Source organism: Caretta caretta, chromosome 28 (genome assembly GCF_965140235.1).
Source record: "Caretta caretta isolate rCarCar2 chromosome 28, rCarCar1.hap1, whole genome shotgun sequence".
NCBI classification, from domain to species: domain Eukaryota; kingdom Metazoa; phylum Chordata; order Testudines; family Cheloniidae; genus Caretta; species Caretta caretta.
The window spans coordinates 7909579-7924643 of NC_134233.1; the positions used below are offsets into that span (position 1 = coordinate 7909579).

Here is a 15065-nt window from a genome sequence, read left to right on the forward strand (position 1 = left end):
CACACTTTTAACCTCCTTTCTCCCTCCCGCATCCCAAAACAAAGTCTCTGAATGCAATCCTAGAAAAAAGCAGAACCAAAGGAGTCCCTTTTGAGGATTCCCTCTGACACTGACCCCACGGCAGCCACACCCCAGCAGGAGGGACATGGAGTCAGGAACTGGGTTGTCCTCTCTCTCAGCCTCATCTTGTCCACAGGAAAGTGATTCTCCCCACAGGGCAGTAATACATCTGTCTGGGCAGATGAGAGAGCTGGAAATCTCTTTCAAAAGTCTTTTATCCCACAGACCCTGTCAGTCTCTCTATCTCCTTTTCCCTGTGCCCTCTCCATGCCTGTCTGCTAGGAAACTCTCATTCCTGGGTTGTTTGCTCCCCCATGGCTGGATTTGCTCCTGCAAATGGCAGGAGAAATGGGGTAGGGGCTGTTTGTGTAGAGTCATTTTATAGTCCCTCACTGCCTGCCTGGGATTTCCCCATTGCCTGCCTAGGACCCCCACCTGCCCTCCACCAGGATCTGCCAGCCCATTTGCCTGGGACCTCCTCCTCCTCCCAGCACGACCCCCTGACGCTTTACATGAGGACACCTCACTCTGCGCCAGGGACCGCCCCACCACAGCTCTGTGCACTGGGCATGGCAATGGTCCCAGGAGCCAGCTGGGCAATCCCAGACAGAGCCCCTGGCACAGCACCAGGCAGCGTCTAATCCCCTGCCCCACCTGCCCAAGAGACACCCACCCCCACTGGTCTGCAGCCAACAGGCCCCCAGCGATACCCACCTCCAGGACCCATAGCCTTAGGGCTGGGCACATCAGAACTACCCCTCGAAACCCCAAACCCTCCAGAACCCACCAACCTGACTAGGGTCCCCCCTGCCCTGCCACCCAGAGGCCTCCCCCTACCATAGTGCCCCTTCAGCTCCCGCTGCAATCTCCCCACACAGACATGCACCCCCCCAGCAACAGTGTTCCCTCACAGTGTCTGACAAGTGGACAGAAAGTTATCACCACCCCCTGCTGGCCAGTCACACAGGCAGAGGGAGCCCGGGGGGACGCCTCTTTAACAGGAGAAAGGAAGCCATGGAGGGCCAAAATATCTAAGAAATTTCCATACTCTGTCACTAGCAAATAATGGCCACCGTGGATCCACCCCAGAGTTGGCTACATCTTTGCACTGCGGGAAGCCCCCCCTCACGGAGACCCTTTGTCATGGGGTTTGGGATACTTCTGGACCACGCTGCACTCACAGGGACCTCCTCATCCCGTGCCAGCTGGAGAAAAGAAAAGGGTCCAGCCAACTCTCCTGTTACCAACTGGGAACCACCCATCCCCCAAACAGGGGGAGGCCCCTGGCTTTGATGGGTATTGAATATATGGCTAGTCTCTTTTATCAGCAAACATTTTTAACAGAGAGAAAGGAGGGAACAAATGATTCTCACAGGAGAGGGAAAGATGATCATTGTTGCAGGGGGTTAATTTCCCAACCAGGATGGAGAAGGACTCAGGGCTACGTTCTGGTTAAACTTGGATTTATGCTGGAAATGGCCCACCTTGATTATCATGCACATTGTAGGGAGAGTGGTCGCTTTGGATGAGCTATTGCCAGCAGGAGAGTGAGTTTGTGTGTGTGTGGGGGGGGGGGGGGGTGAGAAAACCTGGATTTGTGCTGGAAGTGGCCCAACTTGATGATCACTTTGGATACGCTATTACCAGCAGGAGAGTGGGGTGGAGGGGGTATTGTTTCATGGTCTCTGTGTATATAATATCTGCTGCAGTTTCCACGGTATGCATCCGATGAAGTGGGCTGTAGCTCACGAAAGCTCATGCTCAAATAAATTGGTTCGTCTCTAAGGTGCCACAAGTCCCCCGAAACTTTTTTATCAATCTTTGAGACGTACAGAGAAAACGTGTCACAAACTACGCAACTGAGAACATGGGATAAACGCCAAGACTGGGGGGGATTTTATGTGGCTATTAAAGAACGAGCTGGAAAAGGGGGACCGTTTGTGATATAAAATCCAGCCTGTCCAATACATAAACAGAGAGTGATGGTCCCCCCCCCCCCCCACTGCCCCCGATCACCTGGGCAGCAGGGAGCCCTCTGAGGGGCTGACTGAAGGGGGCGGAGGGGGGAGCTGGAGGGCTCCCTGGGGGAGGGGAGAGGGCGGTAGTGGGAGATGGGTAGGTGGGGGCTGGGGGCAACGGTGCTGCAGTTGGGGGGCAGCAAGTGGGACTGGGAAGCCGGAATCGGGGGCAGCCCCATGGGGGACACGTCCCCTCCCTTCCCCGCCCCGGCAGAGACCCGGCGTCTCCTCCCACCCCCACGCCGGGGCAGCCAGGTTGGGGGAAGGCTCCGGGCTCCAACTTCCCACCGACACCGGGACAAATCGCTGCGGATAAAACGGGGCGGGGGGAGGGAAATCCCGCCCCCCCACGGGAGGGGAGTTTCAATGGACATGTGAGGAGGGAGAGACGGGGGGGGGGATCAGGGGAGAGGAGAGAGCGGATCAATGGGAGGGTGGGGGGGAGTTTACAACCACGTGGGAGCTACCGAGAGGGAAAAGGGGAAAACTGGGGGGCATTTGGGCCCGTGGGGGGGGAAGGGGATCCAATTAACTCCCCCGCCGCCCCCCACTTCCCCCACGGGAATTTCCTGGCTGCACAGAGACAGTTCAACCCCCACCCCCAGCAACTCCGGCTTCTCCCCCCAACACCCTCCAAGGGACCCCGCCCGCCGGGCCCCAGTCTCTGTCCCCCCCAATCCCAGCCGTGCCGGGGGCAGAGAGTCACTTTCCTGCCCCCCCACCAGCGCTCCCCCCCCCGCGGGGTCTCCCACTCACCGGGTCGGGGGCGGGCAGAGCCAGGGGCTGGTCCCAGCTGGAGAAAGCCCCCCCCCGGCCGGGCACGGGGGGGTTAATGACGGGCCCCCCCAGCACAGACCCCGGAGGAACCGCAGCTGCTCCTCCGAGAGACCCGAGACGAGGCAGCGTCTGGGGGCGGGGCCTGGAGCAGACCGGGGGCGGGGCAGCGTCTGGGGGCGGAGCCTGGAGCAGACCGGGGGCGGGGCAGCGTCTGGGGGCGGGGCCCGGAGCAGACCAGGCGCTGCCTCGTGTCGCATCTGTCGCAGGAGCAGGTGCGGCTCCCCTCCGGGGTCTGTGCGGGGTGGGGCCCGTCATTAACCCCCCCGTGCCCGGCCGGGGGCGGGGCTTTGTCCAGCTGGGACCCGCCCCGGTGAGTGGGAGACCCCGGGGGGGGGAGCGCTGGCGGGGGGGGGCAGGAAAGTGACTCTCTGCCCCCCACCTGCCCATCCCCCACTGCCGCCCCCTCCCCGCCCCCAGGGAGCCCTCCAGCTCCCCCCCCGCCCCCTTCAGTCAGCCCCTCAGAGGGCTCCCTGCTGCCCAGGTGAACGGGGGCCGTGGGGGGGGGACCATCACTTTCTGTTTATGTATTGGACAGGCTGGATTTTATATCACAAACGGTCCCCCTTTTCCAGCTCGTTCTTTAATAGCCACATAAAATCCCCCCCGGTCTTGGCGTTTATCCCATGTTCTCAGTTGCGTAGTTTGTGACACGTTTTCTCTGTACGTCTCAAAGATTCCTAAAAAATACCCTCAACGTTTCCCCACTTTTACTCGAGTTGTCTACTTCTAATTGAATATGCCCCTGAGAGCTTTCCCTGTCTCTGTAATTATAAATTACGACGAAAATCTCAGATTTACACCTTTTCTCAGATTCCTGAATATGGATCTAAAACGTTTCCCAATGTTGCCCATTTCCGCTCTATTCATTGACCAAATAGTGGTGGGAAATACACTCAGCGTTTACCTCCTATCAACAACTGCTATAAAATCCCACTCATTTTCCACTTTCCTCTCTATAATTTGCATAAATGGATCCAAAATCCCTCAGATTTCCACCCTTTCTCTTTCATTTCTGAACACTGATCTCAAATCTCAGGTTTCCCTCTTACGATGTCATCATCAAATGTCAATTAAAAATCCTCTTGGGTTTGGGGCTGTTCCCCATGTCTCTAAATCCTAGCAACTTGTCCTTCCTTGGGGGGAACCTATCGCCCTCCATGGGTCTCCATGAGGGGGGGGGCTTCCCGCAGTGCAAAGATGTAGCCAACTCTGGGGTGGATCCACGGTGGCCATTATTTGCTAGTGACAGAGTATGGAAATTTCTTAGTTATTTTGGCCCTCCATGGCTTCCTTTCTCCTGTTAAAGAGGCGTCCCCCCGGGCTCCCTCTGCCTGTGTGACTGGCCAGCAGGGGGTGGTGATAACTTTCTATCCACTAACCAGACACTGTGAGGGAACATTGTTGCTGGGGGGGCAGGTGTCTGTGTGGGGAGATTGCAGCGGGAGCTGAAGGGACATTGTGGTAGGGGAAGGCCTCTGGGTGGCTGGGCAGGGGGGACCCTAGTCAGGTTGGTGGGTTCTGGAGGGTTTGGGGTTTCGGGGGTTAGTTCTGAAGTGCCCAGCCCTAAGGCTATGGGTCCTGGAGGTGGGTATCGCTGGGGGCCTGTTGGCTGCAGACCAGTGGGGGTGGGTGTCTCTTGGGCAGGTGGGGCAGGGGATTAGACGCTGCCTGGTGCTGTGCCAGGGGCTCTGTCTGGGATTGCCCAGCTGGCTCCTGGGACCATTGCCACGCCCAGTGCACAGAGCTGTGGTGGGGCGGTCCCTGGCGCAGAGTGAGAGGTCCTCCTGTAAAGCGTCAGGGGGTCGTGCTGGGAGGAGGAGGGGGTCCCAGGCAAATGGGCTGGCAGATCCTGGTGGAGGGCAGGTGGGGGTCCTAGGCAGGCAATGGGGAAATCCCAGGCAGGCAGTGAAGGACTATAAAATGACTCTCCACAAACAGCCCCCCACCCCATTTCTCCTGCCATTTGCAGGAGCAAATCCAGCCATGGGGGAGCAAACAACCCAGGAATGAGACTTTCCTAGCAGACAGGCATGGAGAGGGCACAGGGAAAAGGAGATAGAGAGACTGACAGGGTCCGTGGGATAAAAGAGTTTTGAAAGAGATTTCCAGCTCTCTCATCTGCCCAGACAGATGTCTTAGTGCACTGTGGGGAGAATCACTTTCCTGTGGACAAGACGAGGATGAGAGAGAGGAAAACCCAGTTCCTGACTCCATGTCCCTCCTGCTGGGGTGTGGCTGCCGTGGGGTCAGTGTCAGAGGGAATCCTCGAAAGGGACTCCTTTGGTTCTGCTTTTTTCTAGGATTGCGTTCAGAGACTTTGTTTTGGGATGCGGGAGGGAGAAAGGAGGTTAAAAGTGTGTCTGTGGGCTTAGCCTGGCGGGAGGGGCCAGGTCTCTGCTGTAATCCAGAGATTGAGCATTTTCTCAGCACGGCAGAATCTCGGATCTCGCTCTGCAGGGAAAGAGCCTGGGGGAAGCGTGATGTGAAATGAACTAATGCCCGTTCCTTAACTTCCACAACAGCCCTTCTTGCCCGGCCAGGTTGCAGAACGACGCTCATGTTTCTTTCCGGTTCATCCCGTCCTCCCATGGGACAAGGGAGCGACATGTCTGCAGAGGAGCCAGCTCAGGTGGGGATTATTGTGGGGGGGTTCTGATCTGTTCCTGCAGGAGGGAGAGGGACAGCAAATAGACGGGAGAGGGGAAGGTTTGCACCGTCTGGTTTGGAGGTTGGAGCGGGGCAGGAAATGCACAGGGTGGAGAAAGGGAGGAGGCCAGAGGGTGGCAGACCTGCTGGGAGTTGTTTAATAAGTGGCCTAGATTCTAGGAAGAGACCCATGAGGTTCGGAGGTGGAAATGCTCCAATCTGGTGAACAGAAAATAAGCTACCTAGATGGGGCTGGGAAAAAGGACCAGACTCGTAGTGCTGGAGCCTGACCCAACTAACCAGCGGGCGCCTTGAAATACGAAGGGGGAAGCCACCAGTCAGGCTTAGGGGAGATTCCCCTGCTTCATATCCAGCTCTAGGAGTGGCTAAGTCATTATGCAAGGTAACCTATTTCCCCTTGTTTTTTCCTGCCCCCCCACCCCCCCGACGTTCTTGTTAAACCCTGGATTTGTGCTGGAAATGGGCCACCTTCATTGTCATACACATTGTAAGGAGAGTGATCACTTTAGATAAGCTATTACCAGCAGGAGAGTGGGGTGGGAGGAGGTATTTTTTTCATGATTTGTGTGTATATAAAAAGCTCTTCTACACTTTCCACAGTTTGCATCCGATGAAGTGAGCTGTAGCTCACGAAAGCTTATGCTCAAATAAATTGGATAGTCTCTAAGGTGCCACAAGTCCTCCTTTTCTTTTCACAAGGAGGAGGGTGTTGGGCTTCCTACAAGAGATCTCTCCCTGGACCCTGCTCGGGGCAGCATCTCCGGTCTCAGTCTGTGGCTAGTAGGTGTATGATGGATCTGCTGGGAGAGAGGAGGGGTGTCTCTTTGCCCCCTCACCCTGGTGTTTCCTGGGTGCTCTGAGCGGGGTGGGGGTGGGACTCTGTTGACTGCGGTCCACCCAGAGTTTCCGTTTGATTGGCTCCTCTCCCCCACGAATAGTGGGGCTGTGAGTGGGGCAGCAGGTCCTGAGTGTGGGGCTCTGGCTCCTTCAGGGGCCGGTGACCTTCGAGGAGGTGGCTGTGTATTTCACCAGGGAAGAGTGGGCTCTGCTGGACCCCGCTCAGAGAGCCCTCTACAGAGACGTCATGCAGGAGACCTATGAGAATGTGACCTCGCTGGGTAAGGGTTCCTGTCCCCTCGGTTCTTGGAAGGGGAACTGAAGAGATGAGGTTCACGCCACCCCCACAATGCCACCTTTGCTCTGTCCTGTTCCAGCATCACCCCAGCATGCCAGTGACACACACACGACCAGAGACCCTCCCCTGCTGCTGAACGCTGTGGGAAGAGAGCACAGGAGCAGAATCGCACAGTGTGAAATATCTCCTGTTTGCACAAGTAAAACGGGGGGTTAGGTCCAGCATAACGAACAGAAGCTTCCTACCCCTGGCCTTCTCTCAAACCCTGAGCCTTCTCCACCCAGACCAGAATGTGCTTGGGGTGTAAGAAGCAGGCTGCTGGGGTCAGAGCGGCTGGTCCAGGGTTACTGATCACACAGACCTTGAGTGCTGGCTGGGGGAATCCAGACAAGGGAGCTCCAGCAGCAGAGCATTGAAACTCAGCCAGGATTACAGATGACACAACTCCTCACTGCTCTGGATTGCCCCGTGCATGGGACAATGGCCTCGGTTGCTGGTGAAAATCCTTGAGACCTGGAGAGTTGCTCCCCCCATCCCCATTTGCACTAGCCACAATCTCTCTTCTCTGCAGACTTGGTTTTTTGAGTCCCTCATTCCTGAAGTCACATGACCCCGATTCTTATTTTTCACATTCTGCTTTTCTATTTAGAGTCTGTTGCTTCTGAATGATAGTTTCTAATTTCCCAGTGTTCTCCACAGCCAGGGATTTTCCTACTCCCTCCCATTGCACTGGACTCACTAGGTTCCCTGGTATTTAAGAACGGCCACACTGGGACAGACCAAAGGTCCATCTAGCCCAGTGTCCTGTCTTCCGACAGTGACCAGCGCCGGGTGTCCCAGAGGGCATGAACAGAACAGGGAATCATGAAGTGATTCATCTCCTGTCACCCATTCACAGCTTATGACAAACAGAAGTTAGGGACACCATCCCTGCCCATCCTGGCTAATTACCATTCACGGACCTGTCCTCAATAGATTTCTCATGGTGTTTTTTTGTTTTTTTTTGTAACCCTATTATAATCTTGGCCTTCACAATGTCCTCTGGCAAGGAGTTCCCCAGGTTGACTGTGCATTGTGTGAAAAAATACTTCCTTTTGTTTCTTATAAACCTGCTGCCTATTAATTTGATTGGGTGATTCCTAGTCCTTGTGTTATGAGAAGGAGTAAATGACACGTCCTTATTTACTTTCTCCACGGCAGTTTTGATTTTATAGACCTCTCTCATATCCCCCCTTTGTCTCTTTTCCAAGCTGAATAGTCCCGGTCTTTTTAATCTTTCCCCGTACAGAAGAGTTTCATACCTGTAATCATTTGGGTTGCCCTTTTCTGAACCTTTTCCATTTCCAATATATCTTTTTTTGAGATGGGGCAACCACATCTGCAGGCAGTATTCGAAATGTGGGTGTACCATGGGTTTATATAGAGGCGATAGGATATTTTCTGTCTTCTTATCTATTCATTTCAGAATGATTTCCAACATTCTCTTTGCTTTTTGACTGCCGTGGCACACTGAGTTGATGTTTTCAGAGAACTGTGCCCAGTGACTCCAAGATCCCTCTGTTGAGTGGAAACAGCTCATTTAGAGCCCATCATTTTATATGTGTAGTTGGGATTATGTTTTCCAATGGGCTGCAGTATGGTGCTATCCTGACACCTAGTCCTGCTGAGATCCTGTATTCAGTGAGATCCCTGCCCTTCCTGTTCCCGTTCTCATAAAACAAGAAGAGCATCCAAATGCGTGTTTACCTTCATTCCCTCAGCAGTCCTCATGGGAATCCCTGATCGGTTCCAAAGTGTATTAAAACCTTTCTTAAAGGGTTACCTCTTGGTGGTTATCAGGTCCTGTGAGTTTGTAGCCCAGAAAGACCCCCCTCAGTCAGCTCAAACTCAGCTGTTTATCCCCCAAAAGTCTGTTGTCTTCAGTCTCCTGAATGAGGGGAAATCCGTCCCTACCCCTTTCTGCGTTGGGTAAAGCTTCAAAAGGTGGAGCTCTGCATAACCAGCCTTGAGATCTGGCATTCATCACCCCGTAGTGATACCAGCTTGCACAGGAAACCCATCCCGCAGCCCTTCCTGGTATCATGTGGCGCATCTCGGCATCATAGTCTGTGAAGAATTCATGCTTTCAAGGGCTGGCTTAGATATACAGATAACAGTCATAATTAGGGCAAGAGTTTGCAGGCAATGAAAAGAGAGTAATTGACAAACGTGAGCAATATCTAATCCTTTAAAGCCTGAAAGTGCCTTGGGGGGAGGGGACAGGAGCCGGCTGTGTGGGGGCGGTGGGGCTCAGATACTGGGCATTGAGAGCCTAGAGCTAGCTGTGCGCTGGAGAGACGGGGCATGAACCAGCTGTGTACAGGGGAGATGAGCAGGGGAGAGGTGCTGTGGACACGGCCGCGAGCAGCTGTGAGTGCCGTCCTCTCTGCAGCATGATGAGAGAGCCTGGCGTCCCACTGCCGATCTCAGAATTGTATGAGGAGGGAAGAAATTGGCATCAAGTCTCAACCGCAGCCAGCCTGTGCCCTGGGGAGGAGACGGGTGTCTCCAGGGAGAAATCTGGGGGATTGTGACCCTGCATGCCCCACCCACCCTCTGATCAGCAATTCCGGATATTAACGGTGATTCCAGAAACAAAGAGTAATTTGGGAAAAAAAGCAGTCCTAGCGACAATTTCCGGAAAACACTGGCCCTGGTTGTAACATTAAATCCGATAGTCTCAAGATCTAGGCCTGTGTTGATCAGATCTGTCACTCTGCCTTCACGGAGTTCACTCTGCTGGTGGGTTGTACCCCTTCCCCCATTCTGTGTCTGCCTTGTCTATTTAGATTGTAACTTCTTCAGGGCACGGGCCATCAATGCTTCTCGGTTTGTACTGTGCTTAGCAAAATGAGGACCCACTGTTAGTTGGCCCTTAGGCACTAAGGTAATGAATATGATTTATAATAATCATCTCCTGGCATTTTGAGCCAAGGAAGCCGGCCTTCGGATGTTACTACTTAAAAGTGAGCTGGGCTTAAAAGCATGGAATATTCTTTGTGACAAATATCCCACAAATTCCACTGACCTCCCTTGTTTTCTTTGCCTTGAGCAGGGTTTCCAGTTTCCAGAACTGATGTGATCTCGCAGCTGGAACGAGGGGAGGAGCCGTGGGTCCCAGACCTTCATAAGAAAAAAGTGCTCCCGAGAGCTGCTTGCATAGGTGAGGCATTGGTTAAACCAACCCCAAAACTGTCGGTGAATACAGGAAACATTTGGGATGCCCTACAAAGACCTTGTGAGCTCTCCAAGTTCAGGATTGTTCCCTGCAGATGTGGAATCGTTAGGCAGAGGTCACTCATGGCTTCCCACCTATCCTGACTGACAACTGGCAGCAGGTCCCTCCCCAATCTTGCTGTCCCCTGAGATTTCTTCTGAGATACGGACCCAGAACTGATCCCTTCCTTTCTCTCCTCTGGGGAAGGTTTAAGGGAAAATCAGCTCCTGATAGGTTTGATCTGTCCTGTACACGTTTTCGTTCCTTCATCCCTTTTTCCGTTCTTCTCTCTGAGATTTCCTTTCTCTCTGGCGCAGGCAGAGACTTACGTCTGGATTCTCTCGGTCTCCCGTCAGGTGTTGGGATGGTGAGTGAAAACGAGGAGGAACCCCAGCAGGAAGATGCTGAGCGAGTAGAAGCCCATGGGATGTTGTCAGGAAGGTCCAAAGGGAATGATTCTGGGAGCTGTGCACGCCCAGAAAAAACAAAAGCCTGTGAGAGTCAGCAGAGGCCAGAGGAAAACTTCAGTAGCCAGTCAGACCTTATTACACGTGAGAGAATGAACTTGGAAGGAACACGCTACACATGCCTCGAGTGTGGGAAAAGCTTCAAAGGGAGCTCGGACCTTCTCAGACATCAGAGAATCCACACGGGTGAGAAACCTTATGGATGCCCTGAGTGTGGGAAACACTTCAAGCAGAGCTCACACCTTATTACACATCGGCGAATCCATACGGGTGAGAAACCTTATGGATGCCCTGAGTGTGGGAAACACTTCAAGCAGAGCTCAGACCTTATCACACATCAGCGAATCCACACAGGTGAGAAACCTTATGGCTGCCCTGAGTGTGGGAAACACTTCAAGCGGAGCTCACACCTTATTACACATCAGAAAATCCACACGGGTGAGAAACCTTATGGCTGCCCTGAGTGTGGGAAACACTTCAAGCGGAGCTCACACCTTATTAGACATCGGCGAATCCATACGGGTGAGAAACCTTATGGATGTCGTGAGTGTGGCAAACACTTCAATCAAAGCTCAGCCCTTATCACACATCAGCAAATCCACACAGGAGAGAGGCCCTACACGTGCTCTGAGTGTGGGAGAAGCTTCAATCAGCGCTCAACCCTTATTAGACATCAGAAAATCCACATGGGAGTGATCTGTAACAAATGCCTTGACTAGGGCTGGCCAAAGGTATTTTTTTCTTTTAAATCACATTTGCTAATTCCCACTTAGTGATCTGTGCCCCATCTTCACCGTGGTTACTCAGCTCCCCCAGATGAGTTGCCTGCTCCTGCCTTTTGCAGCTCACCCTTCTTTGGGGTCAGTCCTGTGATGTTTTCTATCAACTCCTTTCCTTTTGGGTCAAAGGAGCGTGTGTCCCTCCAGCCAGGAATGTTCATCAGCTCCAGGTGGGGGAGAGAGGTTTGTTCCCAACAAGCTACACTGAGGCAAAAACTACCCGTGCCTTACATCCACTAGGACTGTACATGGCGTTGGCTGCTCAAGTTAGTGATCTTGGTGTTAAAAGACAATTACAGTTGTCGTGCAGATGCAGCCGAGGTGCAGTGGTTGGCATTAGCTTTCCCCCCCTTGACCTGACCTAAACTCCATCACATGTCCTAGTCTAAACAAAGCCTGAGCATCACAGTTATACTGTTCCCCCATTTAAAAACCATTGTTAGTCATCAAGTTCCCCCACCAGGATCATATTGTTTCATTCCCAGTTGTCACAGTTCATCAGAGTGCTGTTGCTTCAGGTTTTCCTGAAGGCAGATATTTTTACTCCCGTTTTCCTCCCTTAAAATATATTGAAGTATAACAAAGAGCAGGAATAGGGAAGGGATGGGGAAAAATGTCTTTTCCGCTCTGTAACAACAGAAGAACATAGGGTAAATCAGAGGGATTCTCCATCGCCATCCCAACCCCCCTGTTGTTCCATTGGTAAGGTCAATATTTCCCGAAGGGGCTGGGAAGAGCATTCTCTAGTAAAGGATTTGGAACTAAGCAAAAGACCCATTCATTTGCCTCCCAAAGCAGTTGTGGCCCATGCCCTGCAGGAGGTTGCTCCTGAAGATCTTCCCTTCCTAATCAGGTGCATGTTGCCTCTTATTTGGGAAATGCAATCCCTTCCTAGGTAGAGATGGGAAAAATGGAAGTGACATTTCTGTTCAGCTCACTCCTGGGAGATGCTGTAAATGTGTAGGAAATGACATCCATGAGGAATGTGATAGAGCTGCAGAAAGACACCCATTTTGAGTAGATACCTGACATTTGGTGTCTTAGAGGGATTCTAAGCCGCACCTGAATTTAGTCCCTTATTTAAATCTGTGCCACCAGATTAAAGAAACAAAAGGGCATATTTGGGGGAGTTCTACCTCAGTATCGCTACTGGTATGTTGTGTGGTTGGTGAAGAATTCTACGCCAGAGCCGTGTAAAATTGCTACAACTAAGGTCAAAGATTTGACAAGAACTCAGGTAGAAATGAGAGGTTTGAGTGGTTGATTTTCACCCCAGAGATGGACGCTATGGTGACCTGTGGCCAAGGTAAACTGTTTTTAGAATTGCTCACACTTCTAAAGGATGCCATGATGAAACTGGGAACAACTGTCTTTTACCATTTGGATCCCAAGTTTCCTGAAGCACAGAGAGAAACAGCTGATTCCTTCAGAGCCATGCCATGCCTATGAGTCCCAAACTGGCTGCCTTGCTGGACAAGAAGCACTTCCGTGTTGGTTAAATGATGGTAGCCAATGAGGGAATGTAACAGATTCCAAGTTCAGACTGCAGGATACATGAATGCTGAGTCCAGAGTCTGTGGTTTGGTCTCTTAGTTTTGCTCTTGAGTCTAATGCATGTGTCTCACTTTTCCGCCGCCTGCTACTCTGAAAGATTAGAAAGTGTGAAAGTAGAGCACAGGTGGTTTTTCTCGTGATGCAGCCTTCCCACGTAGTGTGAGACCCCTTCCACCCACACAGGTGAGCCAGAGAGTTCCCCAGGGCTCTTGTTCGCAAAGCAAAGATGTCACATTAGGCAGGAGATGTCAAGATCTACAATGGTGATGGGCGAGTGATGGGAGCTTTTCTGGGTGGTTGTTGTTTAGTTGTTTTTTTTCCATGTAATTTTTGTTTTGTTTTTGCAACTAGTTCTTTTTATAGCTGCTGAGACCCTTGTCCTTTTGAGCACAGCTCCTTAACCCTCAGGCCTGGCTCTGGAAACCTCAGAACCGGCTTTGCGTTTTTTTTTTCATGTTTGCTATCTTTGGAGTTCGCAGGAGTTCCCCAGGGCTCTTGTTCGCAAAGCAAAGATGTCACATTAGGCAGGAGATGTCAAGATCTACAATGGTGATTGGCGAGTGATAGGAGTTTTTCTGGGTGGTTGTTGTTTGGTTGTTTTTTTTCCATGTAATTTTTGTTTTGTTTTTGCAACTAGTTCTTTTTATAGCTGCTGAGACCCTTGTCCTTTTGAGCACAGCTCTTTAACCCTCAGGCCTGGCTCTGGAAACCTCAGAACCGGGTTTGCATTTTTTTTTTCATGTTTGCTATCTTTGGAGTTCGCACATCCAGACGACATGCGGTTCACAGCAGCGGATACTTTGAGAAACCTGCTGGGTGAAGCAGGCCTTTTCCAAACTGACATTGGCCCAAATTCTGCCTCAGTTCAGCTGGATTGGGACACGCGTGTGTCAAAGGAGTGGTTCACACCTGATTTGCCCAGAGACCTCAGAGGAGGGGTAGTTAGATATAGGATAAGTAGGTATTGACAACAATGAAGTTAAATATAAAGGTGAAAGACCCTCACCTTGCAGGTCAACAAGCCTGTTCTGTTCTTTCCCTCCAATGCATCTGGCACTGGTCGCTCTCAGGTAGCACACTGGGCTTGACGGACCATTGGTCTGACCCAGTCTATGACCTGTCGTGCGTTCTTATGTAAGCCCTCTGCAGCCTTGTCTACACGGGCAAGTTTCTGCACAGGAAAGCAGCTTTCTGCGGTGTAACTCCCGAGGTGCGCACGCAGATTTCGTGATGCATGATAGAAAGGGGCCATGAAAGGGACACACTGCCGTGCGGGGTGAAAGTGAAGGAGCTGTGACACGCCTACCACAAGGTGCAGGAGGCAAACTGCTGCTCCATATTGGGGGCTAACTAACCCCAGCATCACGGCAAGAATCTACCTAGCAGCTGGAGAAAAAATATATATGAGAGTGAAAGACACCCCCACGTGGCCTGTCTCTTCCCCAATCTCAACACCTGGAAGATTGTCTGGAAGACTCAGAATTTGAACTGCGGAGATTGGTCCCAGGCTGAGAGGGAATTCAGTCTGTGTATTAAGATCTCAACATTGCCTGGAGCAACCAGTGAGTGAGAAAAGCTGTTTGATCCAATTCTTGCTTAGTATATTCAAATTAGAGTTTAGCCTGGGAGTCTATTTTCATTTGTGATGTAACCACTTTTGACCCCTGTGACCAACAGTTAGACTCAGTTAAAATCTAACTTTCTGTAGTTAATAAACTTATTTTACTATTTTATACTTACTCCTGAGTTTGTCCAAAGTGCTTGGGAAAGTTGCTCACATGACAAAGGCTGGTGCATGTCCCCTTTATTTTTGATGAAGTGGCGAACTAATTAATGAGCTTACACTTTTCAAGAGAAGGCCGTGAGCCGTGTAAGATGGTACATTTCTGAGGTGCAAGGCTGAGAGCTGGGGAGATATGCTGGTGTCTCTGTATAATTGAGGAGTGGTTTATAGAGCATTCATGCAACTGAGTTGGGTGCTTTGATGTAAGTTGTTGGCCAAATGATCATAGAATCCTAGGATATCAGGGTTGGAAGGGACCTCAGGAGGTATCTAGTCCAACCCCCTGCCCAGAGGAGGACCAATCCCCAACTAAATCATCCCAGCTAGGGCTTTCTCAAGCCTGATCTTAAAAACTTCTAAGGAAGCAGATTCCACCACCTCCCAAGGTAACCCATTCCAGTATTTCACCACCCTCCTAGTGAAAAAGTTTTTCCTAATATCCAACCTAAATCTCCCCCACTGCAACTTGACCATTACTCCTTGTCCTGTCATCTGCTGTCACTGAGAAT

At 51.7% G+C, this 15065-nt stretch overlaps 1 protein-coding gene across 1 annotated transcript; it reads left to right on the forward strand.

Annotated features, from left to right (window-relative positions):
• Positions 1-5440: 5440 nt before the first annotated feature.
• LOC142070343 (uncharacterized) lies at positions 5441-14438 on the forward strand. Its single transcript, XM_075124040.1, has 3 exons — positions 5441-5544; positions 9812-9919; positions 10291-14438. The coding sequence occupies exon 3, from the start codon at positions 10338-10340 to the stop codon at positions 11157-11159; it is 822 nt and encodes a 273-aa protein (XP_074980141.1). The 5' UTR covers positions 5441-5544; positions 9812-9919; positions 10291-10337; the 3' UTR covers positions 11160-14438.
• Positions 14439-15065: the final 627 nt, after the last annotated feature.